Genomic DNA, 19171 nt, shown 5'->3' with positions numbered 1-19171 from the left:
ACCAGTTCATATCCTGGCTGCTCCACTTCCTGTCTAGCTCCCTGATTATGGCCTGGAAAAGGCCCAAACCCTTGAGGTCCTGCACCCACATGGAAGACCCGGAAGAACCTCTTGGCTCCTGGTTTTAGATTGGCTCAACTCCGGCCGTTACAACCGCTTGGGGAGTGAACCAGTGGATGGAAGATCTTTATCTCTGTGTCTCTCCTTCTTTTTGTATGTCTACCTTTCCAATAAAAAATGATAATAAAATAAATCTTTTTAGAAATGTTATGGAGCGCTTCTTGGCCTTTTGGCTAAGATCAAGTGTAAAAATGTGTTATTGAGGTATAATTTTCATAGTACAAAATCCACCTACTTTAGTAAATGCAGCTGAGTAACCCTCACCACAATTCTGTTTGGGGATATCTCCATCACCCACACATTTCACTCCTGTCTCCTTGCGATTGGTCCTTATTGCCAATCCCTCCACCATGAGCCTGCCAGGCTCAAGTTTACTGTCTCTACAGATTTAGTATTTCTTAGCATTTTGGATAGATGGAACCAAACAATATTTAGTCTTTTGCATTTGGCGTCTTACCTCGCATAAAACTTTTGAGATTCCTCCATGCAAATTCCTCCATAGTTCAGTTCCGTTTGATTACCAAATAGCATTCTGGTATGTGGCTTACAGCATTAGCATTCTGGTGTATGGCTTGCTGTATACTGTTTGTCCACTTTCCAGCTGGTAGACATTTGAATTGTTTCAGATTTTGGCTCCTATGAATCTGGTTGCTCTGAACATTGTCATGCATGCATTCATGTGGGTATATTTTCATTTCTCATGGGCAGATCCTAACAGTGAGATTGCTAGGTCATAGGGGAAGTTAATATTTAACTCCTGCTTAAGTGGTTGCATCCTGTTTATAGTCAGCAGTGAATGAAGACTGGTTTCGCCAACACTCATTACAGTCATTCTAGTGGATTGTGGTAGGATGTCATGTGGTTTTAATTTGCATTTCATAACAACTAATGACATGCGGCATTTTTTTCATGTATTTCATAGCTGTTTATATTAACTGAACTGTTTGTTAAAAGCCTTTATTCATTTTTAAATTGAATTGTCTTGTTATTATTGAATTGCCAGCAATTGAGGGCTGTTTATTGTTGAGTTTGAGATTCTGTAAATTCTTGGTGCATGTTCTTGATCAACTATGTGATTCACAAAACTTTCAGTCTGTGCTTGTGTTTGCATTTTCTTTCTTCTTTTTCTTTTTTTTTTTTTTTTGAGACATTTATTTTTACTGGAAAGGCAGATCAGATTTACAGAGACAGAGAGAAAGAGCTTCCATCCGCTCAAATGGCCACCACAGTTGGAGCTGAGCCAGTGCAAAGCCAGGAGCCAAGGCCTTGGGTCCTCATCTGCAGCTTTCCCAGGCTATAAGCAGGGAGCTGGATGGGAAGTGAAGCATCCAGTACACAAACCAGCACTCATATGGGATATCAGGACCTGCAAAGGGAGGATTAGCTAATTGAGCTATCATACCAGGCCCTGTTTTTCATTTTCTTAAAGGTTTTTTGTAGGATTTTTTAAAATTTGTTTTGATAAAGTATAACCTATTTTTTTTCTTATTATAGGTCATGTTTTTGCACTGCAGGTTGCTTTCTTTTTGTTTTTTTTTTTTTTTTGTGGGTGAAACTATTATTATCTTGAGCTTATTTCCAAATTACTTCTTGATAGTATATGTAAATATAATTTTATAATTTATAAATTATGATAAATATAATTTGTGCATTGATCTTGTGTCTTGCAAAGTAAATGTAACTAGGATTCCTGGGATTATTTTTAATTCTAAGACATCTTGTAATATGTCAATACCTTTTATTTTTTGAACATTACTGAAATATAATTCACACTATAGGATTTAAAGTGTATGATTCAGGGGGCTGGCATTGTAGCATAGTGGGTACAGCTACGGCCTGCAACACCAGCATTCCAAATGGGCACTCGTTTGTGTCTAGGCTGCTGTGTTTCTGATTCAGCCCCCTGATAATGACCTGGGAGAAGTCATACTAGCATATTAGCAGAGAGCTGGGTCAGAAGTATAGTAGTCAGGATTCAAGCCGGCTATGTAGGTGGTGAGTGCATCTACTGCACTACAGCCCTGGCTCCTTGATGACAAAATTTAAAGCACCTACGTTTTTACTTTGATGGAGTCCAGTATATCTTGTTTTTTTCTTCCGTGCTTTTTCCTGCTTAGTGTCATATCTAAGAATCCTTTTGCCAAACTAAGAATATGAATAGTTATCGATACTTTCTTTTAAGAATTTTCATGTTTTTTCTTGCATTTAGGTCTCAGATCCACTTTGAATTAATTTTTTTAAAGATTTATTTATTTATTGGAAAGTCAGATATACAGAAAGGAGGAGAGACAGAGAGGAAGATCTTCCGCCTGATGATTCACTCCCCAAGTGACTGCAACGGCCGATGCTATGCCGATCCAAAGCCAGGATCCAGGAACTTCCTCCCGGTCTCCCACGCGGGTGCAGGGCCCCAAAGCCTTGGGCCGTCCTCGACTACTCTCCCAGGCCATAAGCAGGGAGCTGGATGGGAAGTGGAGCTGCTGGGATTAGAACTGGCGCCCACATGGGATCCCAGCGTGTTCAAGGCGAGGACTTTAGCCACTAGGCCACGCCGCCGGTCCCTGAAATAATTTTTGTATAGGGTATAAGATTGGGGGATGGGTCCAACCTAATTCTTTTACATATGGATTTCCAATTATCCCAGCACTGTTTATTGATTAACTATTGTTTACCCTAATGAATGGGCCTGCCTTATTGAGGATTATCTGGCCATGGATATAATGGTTCAGTCCCACATGGATTCAGGGAGAAAAATAATTGTAGAGTTCTCATTTCACCCAGCATTTTACTCTTAAGTTTATACTCAGTGGAGTTGCAAACAGGGGTAGGTGTTGTGATACAGTGGGTTAAGTCGATGCCTGGGATGCCTGCATCCCACCATAGTGCCTGAGATCAAGTGCCACCTCCACTTCCACTGCAGCTTGCGACTAGTGTACCTGGGAGGCAGCAAGTGGTGGCTCAAGTACTTGGATTCCTGCCACTGACACGGGAGAGCTGTTTAGAATTTCTGGCTTTGGCCTCCTAGCCCAGCCCTCACTGTTGGGAACATTTGAGAAGTGAACCAGCAAATGAAAGAGATGTCTCTAGCCTGTTTGTCTCTGTCTCCTCCCTTTTTCTCTGTTACTTTGCCTTTCTAATAAAAATAAACAAATAAATGAACTTAAAAGAAATTGAAAACAGCCACCCATTAAATAAGTGTCCACACATGATCACAGCACCATATGTGTGCTCCCAGTGGACAGTGTATGCTCCTAACAGGAGGAGGTACAGCAAGAAAGAAGACATGGGATCCTGGGGAGCAGGTGTTGCAATATAAAAAGAATTGCTACAGCAGCAGCTAGGCAGCAGGCCTGAGGAGCTATGTGCTCAGGAGGTAACATGAAGACAGAGTGTGCCTGGTCCAAAGTGGACTCGCAGATCCACTCCGTGCAAACAATAGAGATGCCCTTCAGCAGGTGAATGGGTATACAAATTTTGGTGTATACATATATTGAAGGTAGTATTCAGCCACAAAAAAAGAATAAAATAATGGTACCTACGCCAGGTTGGATGAATCTAGAAAACGTGATACAAACATTACACTAATTGAGCAAGCCATACTCAAAATACCACATAGGAGTATTGTCTGAATTCTTTTATATGAAATATATGGAGTATATAAGTATGTGTGTACTTGTATGTGTGTATATGTATACATGGAGAAACAGAAAACTAATGGTGACTGCTGGGGTTTGCAGGGAGGAGGAACTGCCCTGCTAAGTCCCTGCAGGGTCCTCTTGGAGGATGGGAATGTTTCGGGACTTGGCACCAGTGGTGGTTTTAAACATTGTCACTTAATTGCCCCTGAAGCGCATCTCTGACAAGGGTGCTAATCCTTTCATGGGGCTCTGCTCTCTATCTAATTTAAATTTAATGATTTCTCAAAGACTCCAGCTCCTGTCACACTGAGTGAGAGGGAGTTATGGCTTGTCTACTGGAAGTTTAGGGAACACAAATATTTCAGTCCCTAACAGTAAGCAGTCATTGTACACTCCACCCACCCCCTCCTGATCCAATTTTCTACATTGTATCAGATGATCTGTCAGTCCACTTTGGTCCAGGCACACTCTGTCTTCATGTTACCTCCTGAACAGGGAGCTCTTCAGGCCTGCTGCCCAGCTGCTGCTGTAGCAATTCTTTTTGTGTTGCAACACCTGCTCCCCAGGATCCCCTGACTTCTTTCTTGCTGTACCTCCTCCTGTTAGGGGCACACCTTGTCTGGTAGCTTCACAGGGAAGGGTACATTACCCACCGTGTGTGCATCTCTGAGCTCTTTCAACAGATTTATTTGGCTGGCTAGAGTTGTGAGTTCAAATCCATTGTCCCTTGAATTTTGAAGGTGTTGCTCCATTTTCTAAGATTACCACTGAGAATTTTTTTCTGTTTTTACTTATCTTTCACATGCTCCTTGTCTCTTCTCAAAGCCTTTGAAATCAGAACTGTCTTTGTCTGCAGTGTCTGGAAATTTCGGTGATAGAAGGTGGGATGGTCTTGCTTTCTGTCATTTTCTTGGGAAGTTATTTCCTTTCTAATTTTCTCAGTTTCCTTTGTGTTCACATTCTGAGGAAAGAAGTTTTCTGATTCATACCCCTTGTATTGCACATTTCTTTATGGAAAAAAAAAACATATCTGCTCTTCCTGGGAGGCTAACTCACCTTCTTCTGCTCTTTCTATTGCATTTTAATATTGTCTGCCCTTTTCGTGCTGTTTAACTTCCAAGAACTGACTCTTGTTTTGAGTTGTCTTCTCCTCATTGTCTTCCTCACTCTGTGCCATTCTTTCTGCCTTTTTCTGATTGCCTTCTGCATCCTCTTTTTCTCCTTCCTGTCTGTGCTCTTCTTGCATCTTTTCTTTGATACATCACTGTTGTATTATCTTCTCTTTGCCCTGATGACATTGAATATGGAGATGTTTATAGAGGGGGAAAAGTAAAGAGAGAACATGCTAGTTCACGGTCATTTGTGGGTTCGTTCAGTTCACTCGGCAGGTGTCCAAAGCAGCTTTTAGGGCTGAGCTGGAAGTTGGGAACTCAATCCAGGCCTCCTGCCTGAGTTACAGGAACTCAACTACCACTGCCAGTGCATTGGGAAGCTGGCATCAAGGCTGGTGCTAGGAGTTTCTCTTGGGCACTCCAAGCTGGGTTGTGAGTGTGCTAGTTTGTGTCTTGACTATTAGGCCAACTAGCTGCCCCAGATAATTTTTAATGTGTTCTTCATTTACTTTGTTTTGGTTTTCCTTTTTTAGAGCTGGCTTTTGCTCTAGGCTTTTGTTTGTATTTTTGTATTGCTTTTAGTCTCACAAGATGTCCATCAGTCTCTTTGGGAAGTGTTCTGTGGTGCTAAGTGGAAGCTGTATAGATATGAGTGGGGCTTGTAGACCAGGAGGCATCACTGTAGAGTGACAGAGCAGTGAGCCCGATGGTTTAATGTCAGCATTTCTGAGTTTTTGGAAGGACGGTACTGTTCCTCAAAGAATAGAGATCTTGGGACGGCAGATTAAGTCACCACTTAACCATGCTGGCACCCCATGTCAGAGCACCAGCTCAAATCCCAGTTGCCCCATTTTCGATCCAGCTCCCTGTGAATGGCTGGGAAGGTGGCAGAGATAGTAGACCAAGTGTTTGGACCCTTGCCGCCTATTTGAGACAAGATGGAGCTCCAGCCTCCGGCTTCAGCTAGGCCCAGCCCTGGCTGTTGTGGCCAGCTGGGAAGTAAACCAGAGAGTGGAAGATCTCAGTCAGCCTCTTTCCTCTCCCCCTTCCCCCTCCTTTCTGTCTCTTCCAATTTCACTCCCTCTTCCTCTCTCCCTTTCTTTACCTCTCTCTCATTGTGCATTTCAAATAAATTAAATGTTTTAAAATAGAGATTTTAAAATATCTTCCATTTAAATCTCTGTTACCTCTTTACAGTTTGTAAGTTTTGGGATTTTAATGTCACAGTTTTTAGAAGCTGTGTGCAGCTGTGTTTATTCTTTACAATAAAAGTAGTGGGTTTGATTTTTCTTATTTGCAATAACCAACCTGTGAGGTTTTTCTGCAACCTTTATTTAAATACTTGGGAGTTTTAATCTCTATGTAGAATACAATAACCCACATACTTTTTCTATAAAGAGCCTATGTGTGATGTGACAGCAGGAAGAACAGAGTGGACCACCAATGCCCCAGAGACACACTTTGTTTTCTAGGAGACATGGGTTACATATAAGTTGGCACAGTATAAGACAGAAAATCATACATGAGAATCAAGCAATCTGCTTTTGAATTAAAGCCTTGTCACGTACAAGCTTTGTGAACTTGGGCAAGTCAAAATCCTTTCTGAGTCTGCTTCTCTTATGCCTTCTACTGTGCCAGACTCTGTATTGACTGGAAAAAAGAACAACAAATAAAAGCAAAGCTCTGGGTGGGCATTTGGCAGAGACATTAAGATGCCATTTGGGACAGCTCCATAGTAAAGCGTCGTAATAAAGAAGCAAATGGAAGCTCAAAATCTATCTTTGTCTCTCAGATAAACAAAAACAAAGGTTTTTTTTTTTCCTTTGAGGCTAATACTTATTATATGTTATTATTAGCTGTGTTTCTATTTTGAAGCTCACATTTTTTTCTAGTCTGGCATGTCTGTGATTAAAAGAATGCTAACACATGTTTTGTGTTCATGTGTTATACTTTAAAAAAATGATTGATCTGAAAAGTAGACAGAGATCTCCATTTACTGGGTAACTCTCCAAATGTCCATAACAGCCAGCGCTGAACCAAGCTGAAGCAGTAGTAAGAACTCAGTCCGGGTGTCTCGGGGGGACCCGATACTCGAGCCATCGCCTGTGGCCTCTCAGGGTATTTAATAGCAGGAGGCTAGAATGAGGAGCTGAGCCAGGACTTGAACCAAGGCCCCCTAGCATAGGATGCAGGCAGCCCCAAGTGACAGCTTCGGTGCTGCACCAAATGTGCCCTGACTCAAACACTGTACTCTTAATGATTATTTCTTAAGAATATTTTTGTGTTTTATATAACTTGATTTCTTAAATTTGAACTTGAAATGTTATGTTTAATGAATCATAATAGATGGGGAAATCAATGAAAATAGATCATATTTACTTACCAGACTTCATTTGTGCGCCCTCTAGTATCCTTTAGTATACTGTAACTGATACAGATGCTGCCTCCTCAACTTTTTGTGATCATTTGCTGATTTTTGGTTTTTACATTATCCCTCATTTTACAGGATATTGTTAGCATCTAAGTTTAGGAATCAGGATCCCCTAGATACTGATATAAAATGCAATAATAGAAATTTCTATGCTTCTGAGGCTTGTGGAACTCAGGGAGATTCTGTTATAATGCATATCCTTGAAGCCGCGTATCCCTTAGGGCACTAATGGTTGCTTTTCCCTCTCTCATTTTCTCATTTTAGGGAAACTAAAACCAACAATGGCATTCATGTCAGGAAAATTGAAGATTAAAGGAAACATGGCTCTAGCAATCAAATTGGAGAAACTAATGAACCAGATGAATTCCAGACTGTGAAAGAACAGACACAAAAAGTAAATTGCTATGCTCAAAAAGTACAAGAGCTCAAGAGTAAACTTCGATGTTTGTTTGCTTCCCTACTGTATCATAAAGCTATGCATGTGTGTTCTGGAAAAAAATAGAATTTCTGTTTCTATAAGACTTGTAATTATAATTAAACAGCTAGCTAATCCAACAGAAGTTTCATTAAGTAGAATTCCAGGACATTGTGTTTTTGTTTTTCCCCAGGTTTTCCCTCTGAGCAAGCACATAGTCAGAATAGCACCTGTTATCCTGACCCAGTCAGGATCAAGCAGTGAAGTTTGGTCTTTTCTCAGTTTCTTCTCTTGTGAAATTAAGCTGAACTGTTTCAATGGATTTTTTTTTTGGGGGGGGGGTCATTGACTGAATACTAATGAAAATATTAATAGTGTTTTAGACTTTTACATGGTTATTTTAAGGAAAATCTGTGTACATTTTATAGAAGTTACATAATCTGCTTAATAAATACTATTTGTAAAAACTAAGTGAAACACAATCAGGTTTTCATTTTGTTAACTCTCTTTCCAGTTCTAGTTATCTAAGCTAATACGTATTGGGATGATAGCATCTCACATGGGCACCAGCTTGAGTCCAGCTGTTCTACTTCCAATATAGCTCCCTGCTAATGTACCTGGGAAAGCAGCAGAACATGATGCAAGTGCCTGTGAGGCCCTGCAACCGTGTGGGAGACCTGGACGAAGTGCCTGGCTCCTGGCTTTGACCTGACTCAACCCCGGCCGTTGCAGTAGTTTAGGGAGTGAACAAGTAGATGGAAGATCTGTCTTTTATTCTTCTTTCCAGAAACAAAAAACAAAAATGATTGATCCTGGCACAAAAGCTCAGTCGTCTCTCCCCTTCCCGCCCCCCCCCCCATTCAAACACTAGGATCCTATATCAGCACTAGTTCTTGTCCTGGCTGCTCCACTTCCCATCCAGCTCCCTGCTTGTGGCCTGGGAAAACAGTGGAGGGTGGCCCAAAGCCTTGGAACCTGTACCTGCATGGGAGACCCTGAAGAAGCTCCTGGCTCCTGGCTGTAGATTGGCTCAGCTCCAGGCATTGCAGCCATTTGGGGAATGAAGTAGTGGATGGCAGATTTTTTTGTCTCCTCTCTGTAAAAATCTGCCTTTTCAGTAAAAAATAAATCAGTCTTAAAAAAAAAAAAAAGACATTGCAGGCTGCATTTGTGTGAATTTTAAAGGTTAGTAGGTCTTTTAATAGGTGATCAGTTTAAAGGGCACCCTGTAATGTAGACATAAGAACACTTGGGTAGACATTGGACCTAGTAGTTAAGCCACTCCCCCACGCCACATCAAAATAGCCCTGTTCCTATGGCTCTGGCACCTAACTCCTCTTCCTCCCACGGACCTCCCACCTTCCAAGGAGGCAGCTGTGATCACTGGAGTAATTGAATTTCTACAACACACATGGCAGATCTGGATTAAGCTCTTGACTCTTGGCTTCATGTCCATGTCTTGGGCCTCGCTGGACATCGCACGCATCTCAGCAGTGAATCAGAGGATGGGAGCTCTGAAACTCTGTCAAGAAGCGCCTGGGGATGTGTGCAGAGAGGAAAGCCCTGGCATGAGCACAGCAGGAAGGCAGCCATCTAGGAGAAAAGGAGACAGCCTCAGGAGACACAAACTGCACTGACCCATTGATCTTGGAATTGTAATCCAAGCCCTCCAGTGTGTATTTTGTTAGGGCAGCTTTGGTATAGTAATACGGTGATTGATGGGTGGGAGAACTAAACTTTTTAAAGTCGTTACCTTTAGTTTTCAAATGCTGGCTTTGTGTAATTCTTTACTTCTCATTTTACAATCTCTAAGAATATTGTGCTACTAAGCAATTTATCTAATTCTTAACATTTCTCGGAATCATAGTGTTAGGAACATTTGAGTTTTACGAAAAGAGGAACTAGAATCAGATCAGGAATGATTAACTCAAGGCCTTAAGTAACAAACCTTGTTCTACAGAAACCTTGAATGAGATTTAATAATCAAAACTTCAAGAAGCCTGGCTGGATTAATTTGTAAGAGAACCTCATGCCTCCCTTGGCATTTCCAGTCATTCTGGCTACATAAGGGTCCTGGTCACATATGGCCAGCAGGCTCTTTTCCTACTGAAATTTTCTAAAACCACTTCCATTTTCTCTCAATTTTTCAAGTGGTCTTCTTGAAATTTGTAGGAAGCCATTGTTTTGGATTGAACTATAAAAGGACATTTAAAAAAAGAGGCCACTTTTCCAAAATGCAGGTAATGCCCAGTAGTCAATGGAAAGGGAAATAGTCAACCTGAGCTGGCGTGATAAGGAACCCCCTGCTGCTTTAATCCATCCAAGGATGTCCTTCCCATGTAACCCGATGAGGAACCAGCCTGCCTTCTGTACTGTGGTGTTTCTTATGCTTGCCCCGATGGCTTACAGAGGCCATCTGCCACATCCGATAGAATTGTCTCTATTATACATCGGATGCTGTTTAATTCCTGATCACTAATTTAAGAAGCCAATTGGATTTTTAAAATTCAATTTTATTGAAATTTTGTTTCAAAATTGAAAGATTTTAAAAGAGAAAAATTATGTAGCAGGAACTTGGGTTCTAATCACTTAAAACATAAAACCATCATTTTAAAAAAGTTTCTATTCAATTAGAAACAGAGCAAGAGGGAGTGAAGTATGGGTGAGAGTTTCCGTCTAGCAGGGTGTTGAGTCAAGGGACCATGCCTCCTTGATTACCCCGTTATTGTCTTAAGTAGAGTATACTTATTATAATCTCTGCCTTCTAACTTAAAAAAAAAATTATTGCAAAGGCAGATTTACAGAGAGAAGGAGAGAGAAACAGATTTTCCATCCACTGACTCACTCCCCAAATGGTCCCAATACCTGGAGCTGAACTAACCCAAGCCGGAACCAGGAGCTTCTTTCAGGTCTCCCATATGGGTGCAGGGTCCCAAGGACTTGAGCAATCCCCCACTGCTTTCCTGGGCTATAAGCAGGGAGCTGGATAGGAAGTAGAAAACCTGGGATACAAACTGGTGTCCATATGGGATGTTGGTTTAAAGGTGGAGGATTAGCCAGTTGAGTCATTGCATAGACTCTGCCTTCCAGTTTTTAATGTCTTGCCAAACATGTAATTTTTGTGTTCTAAATCAACTTTGCCAGTCCTAGAGTAGAGGTTGTCTTCAAAAAAATTTTTTTTGTTGTTTTTATGTTTAGGTCTAAGCTCTACAAACTACCTCTGTTTTTCAATATGACATAATTTAGGGGTAAGGTCTTTTATTCCCTATGACTGAAATGTCCATCTAACCCCCTTTGAATTTCCATGATACAAAAATAGATGAGTCTATTAATAGCTCTCTAATTAAATTATGTAATGGGTTTTACAATATCACATTGTCTTGATTAGTGGGTTTTTTTTTTAGTAAGTTTTAAAACTAGATCTGTCTTTTTTAGTATCGTTTTAGCTATTCTGTGTCTTCTGTTCAAATGTACTTCATAGTGTTCTTGGAAAATGGAAGTAAAAGGCAAGCTTGTTTTGGTACAAAAATTTTTGAAATTATATCTGTGATGACTCAGAAAGTTCAGGGACAATACATATGAAAAAGTTATGCATGGATTTCAAAATATTTTTGCATCAAATTAAATTACTTTTAACTCCATTTTTCACATATATTTAAAGAGTTACACATGCACACACACACACGCACACAAAGAAATGAAAGAGAAATTAAATTAAATTAGCTTCCATCATCCACTGATTCATTCCCTAAATGCCAGACCAGAGCCAGGAGTTCAGGGCGTCTTTTGGGTCTCCCACATGAATTCAGTAGCTCAAGCATTTGGGCTATCTTCTGCTGCTTTCCGGGCATATTAACAGGAGCTGACATTTGCATGGGATGTTGGCACTGCAGGCTGTGGCTATACTGACTGTGCCACAGCAGTAGTCTCTTAATTCTATGTTTTATGACCCATCTGAAGTCTGTATTTCTGTATTAAGTATAATAATGTTTTATTAACATAAATTCTGTTGGGATCTGATTTGGTTAGAGTTAAATCTACATAATAATTTTGGGAGAAGTGATAAAGCATATTTAAAACATCTTAAATTCATTTTCATTTATTTGCGAGAGAAGGAGGGAGGAATGGTGGGCTAGAGAGAGAAAGTCTGTCTTCCATCTTCTAGTTAGGTGCCTGCAACAGAGCAGTCAGTACTGGGTAAGGTTATAAACAGGAGCCAAGAACTCAATCTAGACCCCGCACACTGGTGGCGGGGATCCAGGTATGAGACTCATCATCCCTGCCTCCCAGATGGGGCATCAGCAGAAGGCTGGTTTGGAAGCAGAGCCAGGACTTGAGCTCAGACACTCTGACGTGAGATGTGGATATCCCAAGTGGTACCTTTAATTGCTGTGCCAAATGCTGCTTCAGATCTAGTGTCCTTTAATCAGTGAATATAGTGTGTCTTTCTTCTTAGTATTTTGATTTTGCTCAGCAACGTTTAATACATTTCAGTGTATTGTTCTGGTGTGAGTTTTGTTTAATTTCGACACAATCATTATTGATATCTCAAGTAATTTTTAAAATTCTAATGTTTGGTTGATCTTTGCTAACATGAGTACAACTGAATTTGTAGGATTTGTGCCTGGTAGCACTGTTAAATCAACTTAGTGTTAGCATCTGTTTTGCAGATCCTTTAGGATTTTTTACACATATGATCAAGTTATCTGCAAATAAAGACAATTTTGTCTTTTCCTTTCTGTTCTGTCTACCTTTAATTCTCTTGTCATATTGCAAAGTTAGGCTCACAAATACAATGGTGAATGTTGAATGGCAAGAGATATCCCAGCTTTGTCCCAGTTTTAGGGTGAAACTACTCCATCTCTTTCCCAAGTATGATTTTGGTTGTAATTTCTATTGTAGATTTGTATTATCAGGCTGATTATTATTCCTTGCTTTCTGAGAGACTTCTGCACTTTTTTTTTTCATTAGATAAACACAGAGCAAGAGAGGGTGTCAATAAGTGTGCATCAGAGGCTTTGCATCCACCAGTCCACCTCCAAATGCTTGCAGCCATGGTGTGGTGGGTGTAGCTGGGAACCAGGCACTCAATCCAGGCCTCCTAGGTAGGTGCCAGGAACCCAACCAGCAGGGTCTGTGTTAGCAGGAAGGTTGAATTAGCAGCCAGGTCAGGCACTGAACTCAGGCACTTAGAGGTGGGATTCCAACCAATATCCTAAATGTTAGGCCAAATGTCTGTCCCTCCGAGAGTTTAAAATCATACAAACTGTCGAGCTTTGTCAAGTATTAGTCCTTTCTCACTTCTTCCACTCACTGCTTTGCTAGGAGATAAGCATCTTAATTCTCCATAGTTTGAGGATAGGAGCTAAACGGGGTGGATCCAATGATATCAAGCTATATTACACCTAAGTTAGAATTATGATGGGTGTTATATACCCATTGTTGTTGTTGTTGTTCTCTGGCATGTTCACTTTACTATTATTCTGTTTTATGTATTACAGTTGTTGCTTCCTGGGGTTCTATTTCATATCTCCCTATCAGTTTTACTGACGTTTCATCTACATGCCATATACTTCAGCTGTTAAAATGTCTAATTCACTGACTTTTAGAGTTTTAGGACCATCATCAAAATTGATTTTATATTTTAATCACCCTCAAATAAACTGTCCTTTAGCAGTTGCTACAGAAGCCCTACAGCTGTAGGTCATCATTAACCAATTTTCTGTGACTGCTGATTGGCTGGTTAAGTGGGATCTGGTGTGACTGCTCTGCAACTGCTGCTTCCCACCTAGTGTGATGTCTCAAGCATCACCGTGCGCATGTGTCAGCACTTCCTTCTTGGGGAGGCTGGATGATATTCCATTGTGTGTGTGTGGACATTTGAGCTGTGTCCATCTCTTAACTGCAACGAGCTGCAATGCGTGTGGAGGCACAGACACCTCTTTGAGATCCTGCTCTCATTTTGGGGATTTGTGTTCAGAGAGGGCTGGAATATTTGGTAGTTTTAATTTTTGAAGGATCAGCAGTGTAGAAGCAGTGTAGTTGCACCTTTAGAAGAATATATCTTTGTGGGTTTTCTTTTTGATAAATACTAATGTTTACACAGCTTTTTCATTCAACGTACACCAGGAGCAGTATTGAACTAGAAGGTGTTAATCCTAACCTCAGTCAACTCTGGAGACAGAATGGGTTCAGTACAGGCTATCCAATAGGAGAGGACGTACCAGATGTGGCATTGAAAGTCACCTGACTGGGTTTTGGGTGGCCTTGGATTCTTTTTCTCCTTTACTTAGAAGTTAACTTCTTGGGAGCCGCTGCCTGTGAAGCCAGCATCCCATATGGGTGTGAGTTCAAGTCCCGATTGTTTCACTTCCCATCCAGCTCCTGGTTAATGTTTCTGAGAAAACACTAAAGGATGGCCCGAGTGCTTGGGTCCCTGTTCATAGGTGGGAGACCTGGAGGAAGCGCCCAGCTCCTTCTGGGTCAGCCCTAGCCATCGCAGCCAGCTGGGGAACGAACCAGAAGTAAGATCTCTGCGCCTGTCTCCCCGCCCCCCCCCCCGTCTTTCAATTAAATAAATAAAATATATCTTTAAAAAAAGTTAGCATCTTTCTCTGCCACAGTAATTGTCTTCTCCTCTCCTGAGGTTTCCTTCACGGGTGGGGAGAGGTCAAAACCTGGGCACCTGCGGCTAATTAGATATGCCATGGTATTTATATCCATTACTTTAGCTCTGAAGATGCTCAGCGCTGGAGTGGGAGTGGAATAGAACGTGAACTCTGAAGCCAGACTCCCCGAGTTGTATCTGGGCTGTTTCCCGGGGTTCTTCAGCAGACTCCTTACTTTCTTGGTGCCTTGGTTTCCTAATCCATCCATCGCACCCACTTCAGAGTATGTTTAGGATTAATGAATGCTGGGTTGGGCACTGGATGCCAGCTCTGGGCACAGAGTAAGCGCCAAGCACATGTTAGGTAAAGAAAGTGGGGAGGACACCAACTGCGCTGCCACCTGTCCCAGCTTTCCGTCTGCTGGGTCTCTCAGGCGTTTGAAAGCAGACCGGTGTCGGGGGCTGGCGGGGCGCGTGTGGGGATCCGAGGCAGCGTGCCGCAGTCCGAGTTAGGTCAGGCGTCTGCACAGGGCAGCGGGCATTGGGGGCGGCGTGGGGTGTGCTGGCCCAAGTGGGTGCAGAGGTGCACGCTCGGTGCACGATAACAGGTGTTGCACATGACGGGAGCGTTCCTTCCTTTTAGGATGCGCTCCGGGAGGCAGCAGTGCCGCGGGCCCGGGGCTTGCGGTACAGGAGCCGGTGCTGCACACCTTGGAACGTCGCTGGCATCGTCCGCTGCTGCACACCTGTCCCGGCAGCGAGGGCATTATCTCAGTGCACACGGAGGGCGAGCGAGCGCGCGGCTCGGCCCCTCGGCGGGCAGTCCCGCCGGGATGCGCGTTGGCTGGCGCCGCAGGAAGCTCGGTCCGCAGCTCCCTCCGGGCAGCGACGACGGCGGGCTCGGTGCGTGTCGTAGGAGGTGTCGTTACACACTTCCTGTGGGTCCCGCCGACCACGGCGCGCTTCCGGTGCCGGCTGGAGCCCGGGGTCCGAGCCCCCGCCCCGCGCGCCGGCCCCGCCCGCGCCCCGCCCCCCGCCCGGCGCGCTCCGAGCCCGGCGCGCGGAGCCCGGGGCGCACGGAGCGGCGCGCGCCGGTCGGCCCAGCCAGGCGGGCGCCCCCGCCCCGCGCCGAGCGCCCTCCCCGCCCCGCTGCCCGCGGGACCCGGGCCTCCGGGTCGCTCTCCTCCCGCCCCGTCCAGCGCGCGCGCTGCCCCGGCTCCCGCAGCATCCCCCCCCGCCCCCTCCTCGGCGCCCGCGTTCCTATGGACAGACGCACAGACACCTGCAGGTGGGTGAGCGCCCGCGCGCGGGGTGGCCACGGCCGCTTTGTACGTGACCCGGCTGAACCCTCCTTTTGTCTCCTTTTTGGGGCGGGGGGCGTCGCGGCCGGACGTCGGCAGCGGCAGGCTGAGGGGCTTGTGAGGGGCGGGGACCCCCTCGGCGGCCGCCGCGCGGGCTTGGGGGGCGGCTGTGAGGCGGCGGGTCGGGCTCCTCCGGCCGGTCCGCCGGCCCGCCTTCCCGGTGGCCGCGCTGAGAGGGTCTGGCTGGCTGCTTCGCCCGCCGCTTTGCTGTGGGGGTCTGCCGGAGGTGGGCAAGAGGAGGGCGGGAAGGAGGAAGAAAAGAGCCGCCCGCCTAGTTTGCAAGTCTTGTGAGGGTTCGGAGACCCGAGAGGCGGCTCGGGGCTTCGTGTGGCTCACCCGCCGGGGCCGGAGGCAGCCCGGGGGGGCGTGCGGGGCGAGTGTGCCGGAACGTGCATCGCCGCGCTCCGTATTTATTGTTTCTAACGGAGGAGGGCTTCTCCGGCCGCAGACTCTTCCGCCCCCATCCCCTTCTGAGGCTGCGCACAGTGGTTTGTGTTTGTTATCAAATAGATCAAGAGCTGTCCCTGGAGTGGGAGGTTGGGCCGCGAGACATCACATCAGAATCCAAGAAGGGTAGCTTGTTTGCTTGTTTCTTTTCTCCCGTTTCTCCCAGCCCCCCCTCGCCTTTTTGAGGTTTAATAGGGACGTAAAGGGCGAAAAAACAAACACGGTTGTGATTGTTTTTTTTAAAACCGTTATACGTGTATATTTTGAAGTTTTGGGGTAAAGTTTTGTTTTTCCTTTTTTCCAGAGTCGTTAGGGTTAGCCTGGCAGAATCTTCTGCCCCACTGAATTAATAGTTAACAAGTGAGTCGGGTAGAGTCAGCTTCCATGGTGAGGGTTGTGTTGGGGCGGTGATACGCGCGATGATTTAGCCTTCCATCGCGGCTGAAACCTTGATTTGTGCCAGTTGAAGATACGAAATGTTTCATGAACATAGGAGGAAAACAGCAGCGCTAGAACTGTGTTCCCGCCGTGGTTGTGTTTCCCATTGGTGCTGTGTGTTCCTGTGTGAGTCGGCTACTTGAGTAGTGTTTTTGCCAAGTGTTGGAGGAGGATGTGGCTCCCTTGTCGTTTTTAATTAGGCAGCTCCGTTTCCTTACAGACACTTGCAGTGTATTTGTAGATAATTGAATAGTGAACGAAGTTGAGAAATCACCCGCAAAATCGGTTTGACAGATTCAGATTTGCTCCTGCAGGCAGATACAGAGACGTCTTTACATTAATCTTGATCTACTTCTGGAGACACTTTTCCGCCCCACTGTGTCAGCATCTGACATTCACATAATTTAAGTAAGGCTTGATTTTTAAGTAATTTGGGGGCGCTTAGTTCTACTTGTATGGACAGTGGAAATGTAGAAAATTGGTGGCTTTCTTTTTTTTTTAAAAGTTGAATTTGAGGAAAAGACATTGTGGTGGAAAAACAGGTATTAATTTTCCATCAAGCAACAAAACATACAATTTTTGTTTAAGCAAGTTGATTTTTGCCATTGTAGAGTTTAATAAGCTTAAAATAGTGATTTTTGTCCAGGAGAAGAAACGAACCAACAGTCTTGTGCCTCTTATAGTAACACGTTAATATTATTGCATGCAGAATTTTCTAAATGTCAAGTTTATGCGTATTTTCCTGGAGCAGGCTGCATCTAACAGTGATCTGTCCAACACCCCTTTGATCGATTCCATTTTGTGAGTTCCTGCTAGGACTTCTGGTCCCCATTAGGTAAATGAATTGAAACTGCCCAAAGGCTCAGAGCTCAGTGTGTGGCTCAGGTAGGCCCTTTGCCCCAGTTACTCTTCTTTTTCCATTATTAAAAGCCCAGAGACAGGAGAGGTATTAAAATTTGGTCAGGCTTTGTCACGAGTGGTGGGAGGGGAGTTCTAGACCATTCTGAGAATTCCAGCTCTTAGATGCGCGAATTCTTCATCAGCTCTTGGAATTACAAACGATCAACCAACAAATTGAATAGCTTGTTTATGTATTAACAAGGCTGTCAGTGGTAGTGATAAGATTTAACAAAGAGTCACTGTGTGCACTACCATGAACAGAATGTGGCCTGTGTTGAAAATTACTTTGGCAAAGTTGTACTTGTGCTGAGCAGTTTCCTTGGCTCTTCAGTGTCGCGTCTTTGTGTGGGCTGGTAGGAGATGTGCCTGGTAGCTTTTGTTTTCTTTATTGTGATTGATGTAGGTGTTACTTTTCTGCCTCTTCTGTAATTAACAGTGATAGCCCAATTGGGAACTCGCAGAGAACTTTAGTATTTCCAGTCGATGCCCGTTTTGGTTAAGTTGGTATTCAGGAAGGCTTATGAATCACTTCTCATGTTGGAAAATGTTTTCTGCTGCTTTTTATAGTACAGCAAATGTTCCTTGTATAAAATATGAATTTGTATAAAGTTGGATTTGTAAATACAGCTGATGTTTACCAGCTTTCCTTTTTTAAACGCCACTATGCTCTTCCCAGTTAAACTTGATAGGTAGACTTTAAAATCCACAGACATACCAGTGTTTTCCTGTTTGTTAATTATCAGTGTGATATCATTAGAAGAAATTCAAAGTGGCCACTTTGTGCTAACTGGAACCTTCAAATGACTGGTATGAGCATAAGTAATGATCAGACAGGAAGCTGAAAATGAACAGTTGGACTTTGATGACAGCTCTGTGACTTCCCCGCAGTGCTTGGTGGCCTGGTGGGGAAGCCAGGCTGACTGACTGGAGCGGTGTAGACAGGCCCCGCTCATCCAGCCCCTAACACACATGCTCTCCCGGAGAGCGGAGTTCATTTTTGGATTAATTTTCTGGTACCAGATGTATGAGGCTGGCTCTGAAGAAGCTTTTTCTCTTCAATACTGTCAAAAATAGAGAAGCTGAAGATTGGAGAGAAGCCATTTATTTGGAACAGTTTATTTTATGACAGTTTGTGTTTGTAAAGAAACCTGCTCATACTGTTTACTTAAGAGATCTGCGCGGTTACTCAGAGACACCCCGCAGGTTCCCTTTTCTCCTTTAGAAAACTTTCCATAGAGCTTAACTCTTGACTTCGCTTCTGATTAGTTGATTTATGGACTTTATTTACCAGCGTGATTGGAGAATTCTTTTGCCCGGCTGAAATTGCACTCTGCCTGTGCTCTGGTCCGTTTCCTAGGTAACAAATGCACGGCATAGATTCCATAATGAGGACTGTGGTTGGCTAGTTACTGTGTAAATTCTGTTGTTTGGTAAAGCTTAGTCTCAAATTCAAATAAAGGTCAAAAAACTAAAAGTACTAAAAATGTAAATTTTTGAGTTTTATTCTGTATCCAGTGCCAACAAAGTATAATACGCTTGTCTGGAGAGAGGCAGGTTAGGCAGCAGTGTTCAAGTTTATTTTGCAAAGTCTTAAACAGTTGGAGAATTTTTCATATTTTCAAGCTGATCATACTAGTGGCTCTACTGACAAGGAAGATGTGTTTCAGAAACACAAGATCACACTTGCAAGTAATACGGGAGG

At 43.7% G+C, this 19171-nt stretch overlaps 2 protein-coding genes across 5 annotated transcripts in view; one reads left to right on the top strand and one right to left on the bottom strand.

Moving 5' to 3' along the window:
* The window catches only part of HSDL2 (hydroxysteroid dehydrogenase like 2), a 41766-nt gene extending 33583 nt beyond the window's left edge, over nucleotides 1–8183 (top strand). For all 4 annotated transcript variants that reach the window (XM_040962978.1, XM_040962979.1, XM_040962980.1 and 1 more), the window contains one exon: nucleotides 7566–8183. In XM_040962978.1, coding sequence (XP_040818912.1) covers nucleotides 7566–7678 — 113 coding nt within the window. In that variant the 3' untranslated portion in view covers nucleotides 7679–8183. The remainder of the gene's footprint in view (nucleotides 1–7565) is intronic.
* A 6649-nt stretch (nucleotides 8184–14832) lies between these two features.
* On the bottom strand, nucleotides 14833–16079 carry LOC121144581 (translation initiation factor IF-2-like). The gene is made up of 2 exons (XM_040962867.1): nucleotides 16021–16079; nucleotides 14833–15901 (listed from the first exon to the last, which is right to left on the bottom strand). Exons 1-2 carry the CDS (start codon nucleotides 16077–16079, stop codon nucleotides 14833–14835), a joined length of 1128 nt encoding a protein of 375 aa, XP_040818801.1.
* Nucleotides 16080–19171: the final 3092 nt, after the last annotated feature.

This window comes from Ochotona curzoniae, unplaced genomic scaffold (genome assembly GCF_017591425.1).
Source record: "Ochotona curzoniae isolate NIBS_2020 unplaced genomic scaffold, NIBS_Ocur_1.0 scaffold_3208, whole genome shotgun sequence".
NCBI classification, from domain to species: Eukaryota; Metazoa; Chordata; class Mammalia; order Lagomorpha; family Ochotonidae; genus Ochotona; species Ochotona curzoniae.
This window is presented reverse-complemented; position numbering and strand designations above follow the sequence as displayed.

Coding starts and splice junctions, on each gene's coding strand:
- LOC121144581 (XM_040962867.1), bottom strand. CDS start 16,079: ATGCACGTTCCGGCACACTCGCCCCGCACGCCCCCCCGGGCTGCCTCC. Junction 15,902..16,020: donor GCTGCCTCCGGCCCCGGCGG/GTGAGCCACACG, acceptor CACCTCCGGCAG/ACCCCCACAGCAAAGCGGCG.